Raw genomic sequence first — 18,295 nt, forward strand, 5'->3', positions numbered from 1 at the left:
GTTGTCTTTTCATGTTTATATTTAATAGTATATTAATATATGCATTCTTGTATAATAATTCTTATGTGTCTAACATATCTGGCATGGTATTTTGCTACATTTCACATTCTTGCTTATTTCCTTGTCATTATGTTTTGAAATTCATTACCCTAGATATACCTAAATCTAGTTCATGGCTTTTAACCCCTGTAAGGTATCAGTTATTTGTTTATATCATATTTTCCTTATCCATTCATCTACTAATGGGCATTCAGGTTATTCCCAAGTCTTTGTTCATTCAAATTATATCAAGAAACTTCTGAGAACTTTTCTTTTTGTGGGGGTTGCTGGGGATTAAACCCAGGGTCTTGTGATACTAGGCAAGTGCTTTAACCCTGGGCTACACTTTTCCAAGTGTGGGATACATTTAATGTATGCTCCAAAAGTTGGCATTCTTACAAGGTAATGACTCTCCATTCATGAACATAGTACACTTCCACATTTTGATTTTCTTTTTGGTCCCTTTCTAGAGTTTTATAATATTGTTATAAAGTTTTGTCAAGTGCATTTTGTTAAGGTCATATACAGATTATGGGTTGTGTTGTTACTATAATAATACCTCATTTTAATTATAGTTTCTGAATTATTATTACTCATACAGAGGAACTTTACTTATACTGGGAAATCATACTAAGCTTTTTTCCTGGTGTGATTAGTTTGTCACTAAAATTTTAAATTGCAAATAATCACGTTATCAGGAAATAATTACAATGTATTCTGCTTCATACCATTATTTGCTTTTCTTATGGCATCATCTAAAAACATTAGCACTATGCTGATAAGTATCATTTAAATGAAGCATACGAATCTTGTTCCTAACTTTCAAGGAAGTATCTCAAAAAGTTTTATTATGTTACAAAGTTCCTATATCTAGTTTTCTGAGAATTTTCAGCATTTCTTCCCATGTGTGTTCAGATGACTGTTTTCCTTTAGTCCACCAATGTAATAGTGAATGAAGAGATTTTTCTGATTTTCCAGATATACCTAGAAAATCTGTCAAGTAATGAAAATACGATGTTAAAAAATGAATTTGCTTGGGTAATATTTTAAAATGTTTTCATCCATAAAATTAGTATATACTTTTTGTATATGCTTATTTAATGATTTTAATCTAAATTATACAAAACTCATAAAATTAGTTGCCCAATTTTTCTTTTTCTTTTCTGAAAAAACTCACATAATATTTGGGGATTAACTTGGCACTTTGGTAAAACAAAATTATTTTCCATAGAAATATGAGAAAGGCAGAAGTTATCTTTTTAAATATAATTGGCATTATGATTATTATTTTATCCAAGTTTGCCATTTTTTTCCTTGGGTGAAATAAACTTTCATTTTCAAATAGAGGTCTATGTACCTATAAATACTTTTCAACAATACTCATAATTTTTAATCTCTACTATGCCTATTTAAATTTGTCTTTCATTTTTTGTTTATATCTCTTCACTTACTCCCTCATTGAGAAGTTCAGAAATTTATTCATCTTCTTAGAATTTTCAAAGAACAGACTTAAGGTTAAGTCTCCTTTTGCTCCTTTTCTTAACCATGCATTTCCTTATGTATCATTGTAATTAATTTTTGATAATTTTGGTTTACTCTATTGCTTTTTTTTCTATTGACATTTATTAATATTGATAAATTTATTTTTAAATTACACCAGTCCCCAAAGGGAATCAATTTTTCCTCTGTAGGTTCATAGATACTCACCCAACTCAGCACTTAACTGACCTCCTCAGAGAAAAGCAGCGTCCTTCCTCCTGGAATCAGGCAACCCACCAGTCCATCTGCCATCCCATGACAAGGGCTGAGGAATGTGGAGAGGAGGTGTCCCCAGGGTCCATTCAGACTCAGATCCCAGGTGACTCCATGTCTGAGGAGACTCAGCAGACTTCCAAGCAGGGTCAGAGGCATCAGAGGGTCTGAGGAATCCCCAGGCCTAGAAGGGGCTCCATGTGTGGACAGAACTATAGCAAGAAGCTGGCCTGCAGCCCAGGAAAATATTATGCAGAAAACCCAGGCTGCTGTCACTAGTAGAGTTTGCTTCCATTCAGGCTTTTCCATCCTGAATGTGTCCAAGATCACTGGCACAGTTCCTAACATGTGGAGCCGTGACTACACTGATGTTTGTGGATGATATCACATCCGTGTCCCCTGATCACCCAGGGTGCCTCTCCAGACCGAGTCCCTGCCCACACCAGGAAACGATGCGCAGAGGAAGTGTGGGGATGTGGGGCTGCCCTGATTCTGAAAGCCAATTGCCAGGGAAAGGTGGGAAGGATGTCTAGACAGGAAAACAGGTGGAACGTGACTCTGCAATAGAATAATAATAAGTGAGAAATATGTAGATTGTTATAATTTTCAAAATGGTTTCATAGTAAGGTTTCCTTTAAAAATCTCAAAACAATCTGCTACATAGACACAGATTGTATTATTATTCTTATATTTTAGTCATGGGAACTAAGGCTCAGACAAGCTAAGGCACTTCCCAAAGTACGCGAAGCCAAAAGAAGTAGAAAGGAAAAGGGAAATTGCGGGGTAAGAATTTAGAATTTTGGAAACTAAAGTTTTGTCTTCAAAACTTTCCTCTCCTAAGGGGTTTGGCTGCTGCCCTCCTCTCAATGAAGAGGAGAAGGGAGGAGGGGGCCCCTGCTCCTGGTATCACTACCATTGAGCCCTCCTCACGGTCTTCCCATAGGAACTGTGTCAGGACCTGTATCACCCTAAAGCAAAGGGACAGCAAGACGTCATGTCCCTAGTGCCCCTTTTCTGTCACCCAAAACCTCACCAAGTTATGGGAACAACAAGAGCAAGTGTGGGGTGGGAGGTCCGGATGCATGTCACCTGGAAGGACACTGATTCTCTTGCGCACCTGGGAACTGGGCAGGTCGGTATCATCTGCAGCACTACTGTCTTGCCTGAACACCAGGACAGTTGCTCCTTGGGAGGCTGGTCATGTAAACAAACAGCAAGCTGTGTTGATGATGTCACTGCTCCTGCTTCACATGGAAAACCCTCTCTCTATGGGGACAGGCATGGAACCAAGGGCACTGTGGAAAGGTTGTGTGTCACCACCAGGGAAAGGAGACGTGGTTTGGCCACGCACCATGAAGGATGGCGGTGCAATCAGCCTGTCGCCACAGAACTCTTCTTGGAACAGCCTCGGATCTCCTGGAAGCTTCTCCGTAAGTCTCCCATGCGCTCTCTGGGTCCTGGCACAGCTGGGCTATGGATTAGACAGTTCTGAAGTCATTGTCATGGGGCAATTGTGCTAGTCTATCATTAAATTATTTTCCATGTATATATTTTATGTTGTAGATGTGAAAATTTGGGAATAAGCACAATACAAGTACGTGGTTTTCTCAGCTCAGTGGGGGAGACCATAGACTCTCCCTCAGCCTCCCTTTCTGGTTTCTTCTCATCTTTCCAAACACTCGAGTAGGACACACCTTTTGGACCCTCTCTTTTCTCTATGTTCTTTCCCGGGGTAATCTCACCCAGTTTTGTGACAATAACTCATGGCTTTAAATTTTTATCTCCAGTGTGGTCCTCTCCCATGACCTAAAGACCATATGCCCCATTGCCAACTAGACAGGCCCACTGGATATCTAATAGACACATCAGACTTCTTAAGTCCCATGTGAAACCTCTGAGCTGGCCTCCTAAAACTTGTTCCACCTGGAGCTTTCCCATCTCAGGTAATAACACCTCCATCCTTCCTGTTACTCAGACAAAAAGAAAAAGAAAAAGTCATTCTGACCCCTTTGACCCCTTTCCTAGCCTACATCCAACCCATCAGGAAGTCCTGCTGGCCCTACATTTAAAGTACACCCAGAACCCAGCATGTCTCACCCCTCCACTGCCAATCTGGTCCAGTCCCACTATTCCCTGCCCAGAGACTGACCTCCTCCCTGGCCCCCTACAGTCTGACACAGACAGAAGGATCCTCGGGTTATCCAGTCCTCAAGCCTCACACCAGTAAAAGCCAAGTCCTCACAGTCACCTGCAAAGCATCCCCTACAGGCCACCCACTGCCCTTCTGACTCATCTGCTGCTAGTCTGTCCTCCTCCACCCCAGCCACACTGGCCTCCTCTCTGTGCCACACACCTGCCAGCCTGCTCCCCCTTCAGGCCCTCCAGCCGGAATGTTCTTTCCCACATTATGCACACGGTTCACTTCCTTACCTCCTTCACGTTTTGCACCAAATACCACTTTCCCACTAAAGCTGTCTTCAGACTTTCTATTTAAAACCCCGCGCCGCCCCTCAGGTTCCCTCTCTGCTTCCACTTTTTTTCATTGGACTTACCACTTCTCAATATGCTACATACTTTACTCAGTTTGGCTATGGTCTGTCTCTTCTCCCAGGGTGTAAGTTCCACAGCACAGGGGTTTTGGTCTCTGCAGCTCACTGATCTATACCCCAGCACCTTGATCAAATCCTGGCAAGTAGATCTATTCAATAAACATTTGTTGATTCGATGAATAAACGCGTAAATTAATTAGAACCGTCACCTCCAGAGCCTGTGGTTTGGGTGCTCCTATATTCATGCAGGATAATAACGAATCATGTCATCAGCTCCCAAATTTAGGGGAACCTGGCAGAATTGGAGTTCAAACTCTGAGGTCAAAAGTATCCTGTGGTGTAGACTCTCCAGGCCAGTTTCTGCACAGGTGTGCAAATGAGGGGATTTATCCCTGCACAGCAACGGCCAGCTCCCTGCTCTAGCCACTGGGCAAATTCGTGTATCTTAGTCCTGCCAGGCGCCTGACACCTCAGGGTAGGATCTGGAGCTGCTGCCTGGCAGAATGCAGAGGTGGGAGTTTTCGTGATGACAGAGAAGCAAGAAGAACTCCAGGGAAAGAACGTGGCACTGGGGACACAGCACTCGGGCAGGTGGGCGGCTTGGGGTAGAAACAGCTGTTTCTCTCTGGACAGCTGTGGAGGCGTCGCACGTGTGCCAAGCTCCTCCTAGGTCTCCAGCCTCGAGGAGGGGCTGTCTGAGGACTAATTAATCACAGGATGCTTTGTTCTTGCCCTCCCTTTGGAAGGAACTCGTATGCGGCTCTCCTCCCTATCTCCCCGCCCCTCCAGGGATATAAAGCGAGCCAAGGTTATAGTTCTGACCAGACAGAGCTAGTCAGAAACCCCTGTGTGTCCCCCTCCAGGTGCCGTCCCTTCGCAGAACCTCAGCATCCCTTAGTTTCCTGCTTTCAACCCTCCTTCTCTCCCACACCCAGCCAACGGCCACTCTGCTCTTCTGCGCTTCGCTTTGCCTGGGATCTCTCCAGCCCTGCCACCATGAGCTGTGTCTCTGCTCCACCCCTGGTCAAGTGATCCCTCTGTCTGTACCCAGGTAAGGGGAAGCCTGGCATTGGGGAACAGGCAGGCAGAGGAAGAGCAGCAAACACCAAGAGAGGACTATGCGGATAAGGAAACAGAAACTTCCCGACTAAGTTCGCCCAAAAGCAATCACCCTTGCCAGGTGAGCATGATTCCCTCCATTACCTGCAGCCTTGCATCCGCACATTACAGGGCACACGAGCTCCCCATCCACTTCTAAAGATTTTGCCCAAATGCATCCTGTCACCTCAGCTTTTCCACCTAAAAATAGATCGTTCTTGTTTTCTTCTTATGTGAGCAGAGGCTTTAGGGGGAGAGGTATCCGCTGACTTACTTTTTCTACAGAAGAGAATTAGAATACAGAATAAATAAGAATAGAATTGAAAAAAATATTATTTCCTCAACTCTTTGAGACAGAATAGAGTCTTCTATTGATTGGTCATGGCTCAGCTCTGTGGGAGCCAAGAAACTTGACCGCTGACGGTGGCAGCGTAGGAAAGACTGTACGTACTCCTGTCCTGGCCAGAGAATGGAACCCTCAGCCTCCGGGCCACACCAACCACAGAGGCTCCCATTGAAGGGAATCTGTGCCCCCTCCGACCCTGCCTTGGGCTGCGAGTCTCATACATCCTGTCTCATTTGATCTAGGCATTGGTTGCTTTTTCCTGGCAACCACAAGGAGACAAGGAGGCAGGCACCTGGATAGCCGGGAAAGGTCCCACTGGAAGGAGCTTCTGACGCCACATCATTCACAGCACTCTCGGGGTGACAGATCTGAGCAGTCTGGGGCGTTCAGGACCCTGCCTGGGGAGCACCTGGCAGTGCTGTTCCCTGGAGGAGGCTCACCTAGGAAATCAGCGCTTTTTGTCCAACTAGTGTTTGTTTTTGTCATGGCTGTTGTTGTTGTTTTGTTTTCATTTTAATGAATCCTGACAATTCCCCGGCAATACTGAGATAGGCTTATGTTCTTTATCTAAGCAGCTGCCTCACCCCATTACTCACTATGTGGCCAGCAAGAAATAGGAGAATATCTCTTAGAAGGAGGGCTCTCTGGGTTTCCAAGGGAGCCCTTGGGCTGTCTTGCAGCACAAGCTACTGTTCCAAAATCAAGAGTACTTTCAGGCTCCCTAAAATCACCTTTGTGGGAGTTGATTCTATGGTAGTTGATTCAAAAAATAAATTTTTGAAAATAAGTTAGTTTTCCTGTAGAGCAAAAATGCCGATATTGTTCGAGTAGATGAAATAACTTATCCATAGGCCTACAATACTTTTCAAAATGTAACAGTACAATGATCATTCATTTTGTCTGATAAAATTGACCTTCGCCGTCCCAGAACTGGGACAATGTCTTTGCCAGACAATTTTGATGTTGAACATTAAAGAGCCCATTTGAGAAGCTTATCCCTCTTCCTCTGGAGTAAGTCTGGGTTAGAAACTTTCATTAAAATGGGCGCTGTTTCGTTCAAGCAGAGAATCTCTTTCAAAGCATCAAAGGCAGAAAACCAGCTCTCAAATCAGCAGGATTTTCATGGTTCAAAGCTCCCTCTCCAGATGAAAATGCAAGAGAGCAGGAAGCCCGAAATGATACTTTTCTCAAAACCCTAATCCCACAATTGACTTTGGGAGAAAAGAGAAGAAACCATGACAATTAACTAGAGATCTCAAAAAACGAGTGCCCGTGTTGCGGCCACTGGTCATTCTAATCTTCAGGAAACTCGAAGGGGAAATGTTTGTCAAACTGCAATTGCCATGGGAACTGTCGAACTGGAGCTAGAGGACTCCAAGGTGGTCCTTGCAGCCCTCATTTTAAAGAAGGGTTCCAGAGGCAGTGTAGAGTCATCGAGGGCACGTCGTTTGTGTAACACGTAGGACCCCTAAATGCTTCCAAAAACACCATTTGTTGGGGGGGAAAGCAAGGATGTCTGTTCAAGGAAAACATCCCCTATTAAATCTACTGAGATTCTTTAAGGGGCTAGAGATGTCAACAAGAAAGGAATAGAAGATTTCTTTTATTTAGACTTTCAAAAGGCTTTGACAAGATATCTTACCAAATGCAGCCATCAAGAATTTAACAGGCTGCTTTATCTTACAAAAGGAAGCAACTCACAAAACAGAAATACAACATAGGCAAATAGCACATCTCCCTGGGATCTTAAATGATTGGAAGAGGGAGTACACAGTGAAGTCACTAAATATAGAGAAGATATTTAGCTCCTATGAGTAAAGAAATTGTCAAATTGATGAGTAGACAACCCTACAAAGAAAAAAATGTTGCTTGTGAGGCTGACAAAAAAGAAAAAAAATGATAAACAAATTTTAATTCAAGAGATTTTATTTCAGAAAACAAATTTAAGTTGAAATATATAATAATGCAAACAGGTAAATTAATGAGCTTTGAGTTATCTGTGATAAACCAAGGTAAAGGTTTGTGGGACGAGGAAGAGGAGTCATTATAGAATTGCAGTTGTCAGCTGCTGCATGGGTGGAGCCCAGACACTCAGGACATGTGGAAGACAAGGTCATGCCAGGATGTTATTAGTAAACACCTTTTGTTACCTTGTCCATGCCTGGCATTGTGTTACGTTACTGTGTCATAGGCTTTCTTTATAATAGGCCTAATTCTTGCAACAATGCTGCAAATCAGGCCTCATTATTTCCATTTAGATGTACAGAGATTAAGGATCAGGGAAATTGAACATATCACCTGACATTAATGTGGGTGGTAGGTGACTGAGCCAGGACCTGAATCCAGAGATATCTTCTTCCACAACCTGTGTAGTTTCAGAAAGGTAACAGGAAACCTAAGAGAAAAAAAAAAAAAAATAGAGAGAGATATAAAGATAAATTAGGTAGAGAGAGAGACAGACAGACTTATCTACATCTCTGTCCATTTACCTCACCATGAGGTTCCAAACCCAGAATATAACACCCACCTCTGCTTCTGGGACTGCATAAAGATAACGAAGGTGCTAGGAAGGCACTTGAAGCAGCCCAGTCAAGGTCTGAAGAAATGTCTTTGATGGACCGATGTATACGCAGAGGAGACTACACGTAAGCCTGGCAAGTAATAAAGGATTAAAGTAAGAATGCGTCCAGGGTTATTGTGCACCTACTATGTGTCAGGTCCACTCTAGAAGTTTTTAAGTATTCTCTCACCAAGTCCCTTCTTGCTGTCCCCATTCAACAGTGAGGAGTCTGAGCCTTGGGAAGAGTTAATTACTTTATCCCCCTCCCTTCCAAAGCAAGCATCTAGAAAATAACAAAGCAAAATTCAAGCTCTGAGGACTCTTTCTCCTTCAAAGCTAAAAGAAGAAAATATTTTTTGAGTGTACAGTGTGTTATTCATAGAAAAAAAAAAGGATAAAAATGGTTTCCATTATACTTTGTAAAAATTCAAAGACCAGAGACCCACAACAAATTACGAAATGAAGTTGGGAAATCCAATTATATTAATAACCCTTTAAGTTTAAATTCCTACAGGACAATAATAAAATTTTGCTGTGACCTCTCTTTTGGCGGTTCTGTAGATCAACAGGCTCAGGTCTCCCTGGAAGACAGTTCATGCAGAAATAGAACTATTTGGCCAGAAGTACTGAGAACTGGCTCTAGTCCAGTTATGCCAACAGACCTCAGCAACAGCTCAGGCTGGTCAGTGACCTTTCTGGGCCTCCCTTGCCATAACATGACCTTCCAGCTCCACTTCAGTTCACCATTGAAATGAATTCCTAATTCATTTGGGCCTGACCTATCTTTCTCTCTCATCTCCTATTTCACGACCCCCTTCAGAAGTGCTTTGATTGACTGTTGAAATGACCAATGGGAAACATCACTACTATAGATAATTTTAGTTATATTGCACAGCAAAAAAACTGAATCCCAGATCTGCATCTCCAACCCAGCAGGGCTTCCAGCCACATCCAGATGTCCTGGGCCACCAGCCAGCCCTGACTCTGGGTGTACTCCTTATAGCTTTACACAAGTAGAAAAGCCAATCTGCAGGAACAATAACAAGAGCGGTGATGACCGTCAAAGCTAAGGAGAGGCTATTTTTAGGTTTGCTTCTTGGATTATCCGCATTACTGCTCACATTCACATGTCCTCAGGAAAAATACCAGCAAAGGGACACATAAGATCAGAAATGGTCATGCGATGGCAGGACAGTTCTAGAGGAGGAGGGGAAAAGATAGGGGAAGGGGGATGGAATGTGCCTCACGTGGTAAGGATTTGCAGGGAAAGGAGTTAAAAAGGAAGATTACATAGTGGCTAAGTCCCTGGATTACCAGGGCCTACACTGCTTGGTTGCAAACCTGGCTTTACCACTAATTGGCTATGACGTTTAATTTCTTTAGGATTCGATGTTCTCATCCTATAAAATGGGCACAGTAAGAGTTCATGCCTCACTGGGTTGTCGCTAAGGTCAAGTCTGAAGCCTTCATGAACCTTTGCCGGCCACTCTCTTCACTGCTGGCTCTTCCTGTTGATGTTCTTCATCACCTGGAGGAAGGCGCACACCTGTCTTTCTGTTTCAGGGGAAGGAGGTTGGTAGAGTCAGGGTGTGCAGTGTTTTCTTCTCTTCCTGCAGCTTCTCTGCTAGCAAAGAGCAGGGTTTTAACTGTTGAAGCTTTGGAAGTATCTACTGTCCCCTCCCCTCGCAGAGAAAAAGCATTTCTAACAGACAGTCCTGGAGTTTGTGAGCATTCCTCCGCAAAACTAAGCAGAGCAGAAACGCTCCTTGGTGTCTCAATTTAATTGACCCATTTTCCTTCCTTCCGACTGCCTTGTTTTTCAAACATGATCTTCCTTGAGCTTCCAGATATCGGAGCCTCAGCCGGCCTTCCCTGTCATGTACACTGCAGGGACGCAAAGGAAAAAGAAGGGGACTGTTTCTGTCTCTCCCTCCTGTACACCTGCTGCAGCCCAGCCCAGCCCAGCTTCTCTGAGGAGATGCAAAGGAAGGAGTGAAGAGAGGAGCAGAGGGAGCAGGGTGGCCAGCCGAGGGGGACACTCAGGGGTCATCCTGCCAGAAATCCCCAGGACAGCCAGGCTTCTCATTTGCACCTGCAGCTCCAACACAGGTTTGCTAAATTTGCTCAATAGATGGAAGAGTGACAAGGACTGGAGGAGGGGGTCTCTAAAATGTGGGAAATTATTCTACCACCCTCAGACTTGTCCCTAGCTCCACTCTACTCCTCCTCCCTAAGACTGGCTCCCCCAGATGGGACAGGAAAAAGCCCAGGTGACACTGATAAATAAAAACCCTCCAAAAGGAGCATTAGACAGCAAAAGTAGAAGGCAGGCTCTTCATATTCCTTCTGATTATTTCATCTGAGTTCCTTGTCCCCTTCCGTCCAGCTAACCTGCAGTCGCACCTACGGCAGAACAAACATGGACAAATACACTTCCAAAATTGGCTCCCAACAGTGATTATCAGAGGAAACAATAGCTGAGCTTACGATTCAAGTTAATAAAAAAGAGTTAAGGAAATAAAAAGAAACATCATTAATATGTATTAGAAAAATCAAACTTCCTCCTCCAGTTCGCCTGGCCTCAGCCCCTCACCCTTCATATCCGCTCACCTCCAGAGGACCTTGAGAAACAATAGATCTACCTGCCACCAAAGTTTTATAAGACTGCAAGTGAGTCACCCGCAAATGCTTAGAAAGAAACTGTCTTCTGATGGCGAGTTCGAAAGGAACTGTTTGCCCCAAAGGGCAAGTTAGAACAGACTGCACCACCTTTTCCCATGTTGATGGCACATTAATCAAAATGTCAGGAATGTTTCAGCCCTGATGTGCCCAGGCACACTCTGCTTGCCTGTCTACCCCTGTACAATGGCCATATTCCAAAACCTCAGATAGGTCATGGAAGGTTCTGGATTCAGGGATTTAGATTCTGTTCCTGACTGTCTGTGAGCGGTCAAACCCTTCAGTGCTCCCACCCAGATTATGAGGTTGTGGGAGACGATCTCTGAGGTACTCACCGGCTCTACATTTTTGTGATTCTATGACACATCACAAAAAGCGGCTCAGTAATGACAGAGTAGGGTAGGGAGGAGGACAGAGAAGCAGAGGTTAAAGGCACATTCCTGCCTTGGAGAACTTGGGTGGAGGCAGAGGTAACTCTCATGGCCATGTAGAACCCACAAAATAACTGGAGTTAGGGAGGCACTGTGCACTCCTTGTAAGCGGGGTTCAGGAGTGAGGCACTGGGCCACCGGGGGCTAAACTCAAGGCTTCTGTGGATAGTTCCAGCCCACCCCTCTGACTTCCCCCTGACCTTTCTCCTCCAGCAGGGCAGAAATGCCTCCCCCTGCAAACCTGCCCTTCCTCACTTCTCTCACACGTGTCTCCGGGCTGCCATGCATGGACAGCCCCAGCAATGTCACCTTGCCCTGTGGCTTTCTCCTTCAAGGCTTCTCTGAGTTCCCGCACTTGAGGCCGTTCCTCTTCCTGCTGCTGCTGACTGTGCACCTGACCACCCTGAGCGGGAACCTACTCATCCTGGTGGCCGTGGCCTCGGTGCCCAGCCGGCCCCCCATGCTGCTCTTCCTGTGCCAGCTGTCGGTCATCGAGCTCTGCTACACGCTGGTGGTGGTGCCCCGCTTCCTGGCGGACCTGACCGTGGCGGGCCACGGCCGGGGCAGCCCCATCTCTTTCCTGGGCTGTGCCTTTCAGATGCAGATGTTCGTGGCGCTGGGTGGGGCAGAATGCTTCCTGCTCGCTGCCATGGCCTACGACCGCTATGTAGCCATCTGCCACCCGCTGCGCTACGCCGCTGTGGTGACCCCCGGACTGTGCGCGCGACTGGCCCTGGCCTCCTGCCTCGCGGGACTGGCGGTCTCCGTGGGACTCACGGTGGCCGTCTTCCACCTGCCTTTCTGCGGCTCCCGCTTGCTGGTGCACTTCTTCTGCGACATCACGGCGCTGCTGCAGCTGGCCTGCACCAGGAGCTACGCCGATGAGCTGCCCTTGCTGGGCGCCTGCCTGGTGCTGCTGCTGCTGCCCTCCATGCTCATCCTGGCCTCCTATGGGGCCATCGCCGCAGCCCTGCGCCGCCTGCGCTGCCCCAGGGGCCGGCGCAAGGCAGCCTCCACCTGCGCCTCGCACCTGGCAGTCACCTTCCTGCACTACGGATGTGCCACCTTCATGTACGTGCGGCCCAAGACCAGCTACTCCCCGCGGCTAGACCGCACGCTGGCGCTGGTCTACACTAATGTCACGCCGCTGCTCTACCCGCTTATTTACAGCTTGCGCAACCGCGAGATCACTACTGCCATCCGCAGGGTGCTGTGGCGCTGGCGACCTGACCAGGCTGTGGGTCAGGGTCTGTGTCAGCCCTGACAGCAGGCAAGGACCAGGCCAGAGTGGGCAGCTCTGCTCCTTAAAGGGCGCCCTACCTTGAGGCGTCTGCGACAGGGAAAGCGTAGGGGGGGACCCAAGGACTGGATTCAAGAAAGAGAACTTGGAAGTACACAAGCAGCGTCGCCTGGGGTGACTCCATCTCTGGAGGAAGGGCCAGGACAGGGTGATGAAGAGCCCCAGATCTGGAGTTAGTGGTTCCACAGATACCTACTGAGTTTTCCCCAGAACCTGGGCCTATGAAAAGTGGTGGCCTTTGTGATAGAGAAGACCCAGCTCATGGCCTGAGGGGGCTGGCCATCCTCCCCTTGGTCCCAGGACAGATCCTAGCAGTAAACAAGAGATGGAGAGGGCAGCTCAGAGGGTGGAGGTTACTCAGGCTGTGAGGGGAGCTGCAGGGCAAGGGTAGTTATGCGGAGCACTGAGGGTGAGCAGGCGGTCAGCCTGGGAAGAGAAAAGCAGAGAATGTGCTGAGTCCCATGGGTATCAGGACTGGGGCACCTCGGAAAGGGCGAAGAAAGTACTGTCGGATCTGAAGTCATGGAGTGCGGGGACCTTGGTCCCTGATATGGTTTCTCAGGCTGCCGTGTGGCAGATGGACTGGAGATATGGAGACCCATCTGGGAATCTGTTGCCATGCCCCAGTGAGGTCAGATGGAGGCTGACCCAGAGGGACTGCACAGGTAATTATGACATGGAAAGAGTGGAGAGATGTGGCAAATGGAGACCACAGCATTTTGATGTGGGAGGAAGAAGAGGCAGGTGTGAATGGGGCACTTCTAACCTCAGTCCTCTGATGGATGGTAGTGCCGAGAAGAGAACCCAGGGCAGGGGCAGGAGCAGGGGCAGGGAGGAGGGGACGATGGCGCTGTTCTGAAACGCTGCTAGGACTGTCCAGTGAAGACTGATAGATGGCACAAGGACCGCCATCCAGAGCTCAGGTAAGAGACTCAAGAGGAGGAAGCAGTTTGAATTTGTAGATGGCTGCTGAGGCCGGAGGTCGGGATGTCTCTCAGGGAAGTGTGAAAGGGGAGGAGAAAAGAAATTCCAGCCCAAACCAGCAGGCAACTAGCCTACAAGGGAGAGCCGGAAGGAGTCAGAGGCCCAGGAGCTGCCCGGGCGCTACAGGGCCTTACGGCCTTCCTTCCTCCCCTCCCCAGCCTTGGTGGCCTCAACTGCCAAATGGGGGATGAGACCAAATGATCTGGAAGAATTCTTCCTGCTCTCCATCCATTAAAACAGAGCTTGCAAAGACACATATGGATCACTTAAAAAGGAACATTCAGTAAGCATCAATAATTTAGCGCCAACTGATTGTATGTGACATGAGTAAATGACAGAGTTAGCATTCATCGAGAAGGTTTCCTGGACACAGTCAGGTTGTCTGAAATGACTGTCGGAGAAAGTAGTTGATTTACTTTGATTCCAACCTTCTAGAAAACCCACTGACATGCCCACTCTCTAATCTGCTTGTGGAGGTTCGTGAAAGCGGAAGTTGCCGACAGAAGGACTGGGCACAGGCTTTTCTAGACTCCCTGTCCCCTGAGTGGGACACTTGCCTGGGATGTTAAAGATGATTTCCAAAGATAATGAGCTTGTAAGCTTGCACTCAGAATGATTGACAGTTAGCTCAGGGTAATTGCAGAGGTAACTCTAATCCAAGGTAACTTTGGGAAGCAGAGCAGGGAAGCTCGAATGGCACACTGTGACTCTATCCTCTGAATATTGAGGATAAGAATATGACACTAATGCAGTTGCATATTAGGAAGGTGACTTGTCAATAACAATGCAAAACAGAGATGATGACACTAGAGAGGAGTTGGACCATAGTCCACAGACGGAGGCGAGTGACCAAGTTGGAAGTGTGTCTGGGATCTGGAAGGGAAGGAGTGAGGCAGGCAGTGGTAAGGACATTGGTGTGAACTCAGGTGAGAAGGAAAGAGAACGCTATTTAGAATAAAGGACCCTGGGTCTTCACCTTAGAGCATGCACCAAAGTAAATGTCAGATGGATTAAAGATTTAAATCTAAAAGGCACAACCATAAAAAACAGTCTTGCAAAATGAACACAGGTTAAAAATAAAAACAGTTTATCTCAGAATAAGGGGAGATATTTTAAGCAAAAAAGGCAAGAGTCACATAGAAAGAAAAAGACTGATAGGTTTAATTACAGATAAATTTAATTCTGTGCTTATTTAAAAGTATATGTAATGTGATGATATGTGTTTATGCATATCATTTTAAAGCAAGTGACAAAGCAGAAAGATGTAATGGCAACAAATATTACAATGAAATAGCTAATATAATAGCTCCCATGTGCCCTCCCTACCCTCCGAAGAAACTCAGACAAGATGAACATTGCATTTTTAAAAATGGGGAAGAGACAGGACCAGACAATTCACAGGAAACTATAAAATATTTTTCTTAAAGTTCAACTTCATTAGTAGCAAAAACTGCAGACATAAAATATCATTTGTCTCATCAAATTTACAGTTTCTCAAACAATTCTCAGTGTCAGCAGGGGTAAAGGGAGAAGAGTGTCTCAGGTGCTGCTGTAGTGCAGGCTTCAGAGGGCCCCATTCCTCCCTCTAGATCACCTCCTCCCCGGCTCCTCCTCTTTGACCTACTGATTTCCCTTCTGGAAGTCTTGACAAAATAATCAGAGATACGGACTAAGTATTTTAAGGAATGTGAACTGCAGTATTTTTGTGTGAGCAAAGCAATGTACAGGTCAAATACCAAAATAATGGTCAAATAAAAAATGAAATATATTAAATATATGCAAAAAGAGGTTTGATGGGGGGCTGGGGACATAGCTCAGTTGGTAGAGTGCTTGCCTTGTAAGCACAAGGCCCTGGGTTCTATCCCCAGCACCCCTCCCCAAAAAAAGAAGTTTGATGGTTTACTTGTGACATGAGGAAATACTCATGATGTAATGCTGAATAACATTTTCATGAGGTAGAATTAGTGACGCTAAAAGAATCAGCACGTACCTGCACATATGTAAGGAAATACGTAAAAGACTGAACATTTTCAAAAACACCCCAAAGCTAATAATTTTTCTCCCTATGTAATGAAACTATGGTTTATATTTCTTCTTTTTTAAAATTTTTAATTTTTTAATTTTTTAATTTGTTATAATTGGTTATACATGACAGAAGAATGCATTTTGACACACTGTACAAAAATGGAGCATAGCTTCTCCTTCCTCTGGCTGTACACGGTGCTGAGTCACACCAGTAGTGCAATCATACATGTATACAGGGTAATAATGTTTGTCTCATTCTCTGTCCTTCCCATCAACACCGCCCCACCCCTCATCTTCCTCCCCTCTGCACAATCCAAAGTTCCTTCATTCTTCCCTACCCTTCTCCCACTATGGATCAGTATCTGCTGATCAGAGAAAACATTCTGCCTATGATTTTGGGGAACTGGCTTATTTCACTTAGCATGATAATCTCTAGTTCCATTCATTTACTGGCAAATGCTATAATTCTATTCTTCTTTATTGCTGAGTAATATTGTGTATGTATACCACATTTTCTTTATCTGCTCATCTGTTGAAGGGCATCTAGATTGGTTCCATAGTTTAGCTATTATGAATTGAACTGCTATAAACATTAATGTGGCAGCATCACTGTAGTATGCTGATTTTAAGTCCTTTGGGAATAAACCAAGGAGTGGGATAGCTGGACCAAATGGAGGTTCCATTCCAAGATTTTTTAGGAATCTCCATACTGCTTTCCATAGTGGTTGCACCAATTTGCAGTCCCACCAGCAATGAAAATATGGGTTACTTTTATTTTCATTATTGCATATTTTGCAAATTTCTCATAATCATTTTCAATGTATACTACTTTCATATATAAAATTTTATTTAAAACAAATTTCAGTCAATCAGACTTCTTGTTATCCTTTGTCCCCAGATAAGGGCCTGATTCCTGCTCTACTGCATGTGTCTCCTCACCAGTTGCCCTGGGAAGGGAAGGGACCCAGTGCCAGCTTTGCAGGGGTGGATTTGAGGGTAACTGCAGAGCTTTGTTTATGTGGAATAAAAGTCAGAGTGCACCAAAATGTTTTAGTCCAGTGGTAGCCTGGGGGAAGCATTACTACCATCGAACAAGAGAGGAGACCTTAAAAGGGGGAATTGCAATCCACAGAGCCTTGTGAAAAATGCATAGAGAGAATAAATTCCCCCAATGTGACTATTTTTATACAATGTTACATTGGTATATCCTAATGTATTAAAGGACACAAATTAGCACCAAACCAAAGTAAAAATATAGGCTATACTGAGAAAATTCCAGAGTTTATTCATTCAACCACAAGTGCAACTATGTGCTTAGTAAGTTCAATGCCAAGAACCAGATGGCAGGGGATTCACCAGCAATCAGGATGTCACTGTATTCTTAGTACCTATCCAAATTATTAAAGGAATGAAGATGAAACCCATATGGAGTTTGAAATCTTGGAAATTCAGGCAAATAAACAGACATTTGCATTACTGTGTAATAAGTACTATCAGGTGGAAAGCAAGATTCTGCAGAAAAATCTAGCCTAGACCTGGGGTGGAGGGGTCTCAGGGTACATCAGCTCCTGGTATAAATTATGTGTAAGATCTAAAGTCAAGTAGGGGTAGCCAGACCAGACAGATCTGAGAAAGGAGAGTCCAGGCAGAGGGACCAGCACAAGCAGGGGACGAGGGAAACTCGTAGGCAGGGCAGGACTGGTTCTTACTGGAAGTCAGGAGGGAGTGGGGGAGGATGTCACATGTGTTATATTAACAGATTGGGCTACAGGTACAGATAGGAACCAGCACGCAAGCCAGTAAAAAGGGATGACAGGTAGCTTTCTGTCCTGGGAAATGGGTCAGATTAGCCTCACTGAGATGAAGAACACAAGGGAAGGACAGCAGAGGCGATAAGTTCAGCATTGATTGCGTCACCAAGGGGCGGCACTGGCAGCAGCCAGAGGTATGCTGAGAGAATCTGGGTCCTCTTAGAAACTGCCAGGTAGCAGGGACTGTTGTCATGGCTGAGCTCCAGCAGAGAGCAAGGGCACTTGAAAGGTGGTTCCTGGTCAGACTCTGAGTAGCACTAACACTGAAGGATGGGCTGACGATTCTAAGCACAGCACCAAGCATGGAGTTTACTTTTTATGTGAAAAGAAAACCCCAAAGCATGGAGCACCAACTAGGTCTCTTGTATGTTATTAAGTGAGAAAAGCAAAATGAGAAGAGACAAATTGGAAGACCCACATCTCATGTAAGAAGGAGGCTTATTTCACATTAAGAACTCTTGCCAATCAATAAGAAAAAGATTAATAATTCCAAAGGAAAAATGGGCAAGAAACTTGGGCAAACCGTTCACAGAAAAAGAAACACAAAGGAATTTTCCACGAAGAAAAAGGAGTTTCAATCACACTCATAAGAGAAATGGAAAACAAGATTACACAGTGGTATGTGGCCTTGTCAAACTGACATCACTCTAAAGACAAATAACACAGGGCCAGAAAAGTACGCTAATAACTCTCCCCCACGCTTGGTGGGAATATACTACCA

The 18,295-nt window shown here is 45.3% G+C and overlaps 1 protein-coding gene across 1 annotated transcript; it reads left to right on the top strand.

Annotated features, from left to right (window-relative positions):
* Positions 1–11,740: 11,740 nt before the first annotated feature.
* On the top strand, positions 11,741–12,718 carry LOC124990603 (olfactory receptor 10AC1). Its single transcript, XM_047560765.1, has one exon. It carries the CDS (start codon positions 11,741–11,743, stop codon positions 12,716–12,718), a length of 978 nt encoding a protein of 325 aa, XP_047416721.1.
* Positions 12,719–18,295: the final 5,577 nt, after the last annotated feature.

Source organism: Sciurus carolinensis, chromosome 8 (genome assembly GCF_902686445.1).
Source record: "Sciurus carolinensis chromosome 8, mSciCar1.2, whole genome shotgun sequence".
NCBI classification, from domain to species: Eukaryota; Metazoa; Chordata; class Mammalia; order Rodentia; family Sciuridae; genus Sciurus; species Sciurus carolinensis.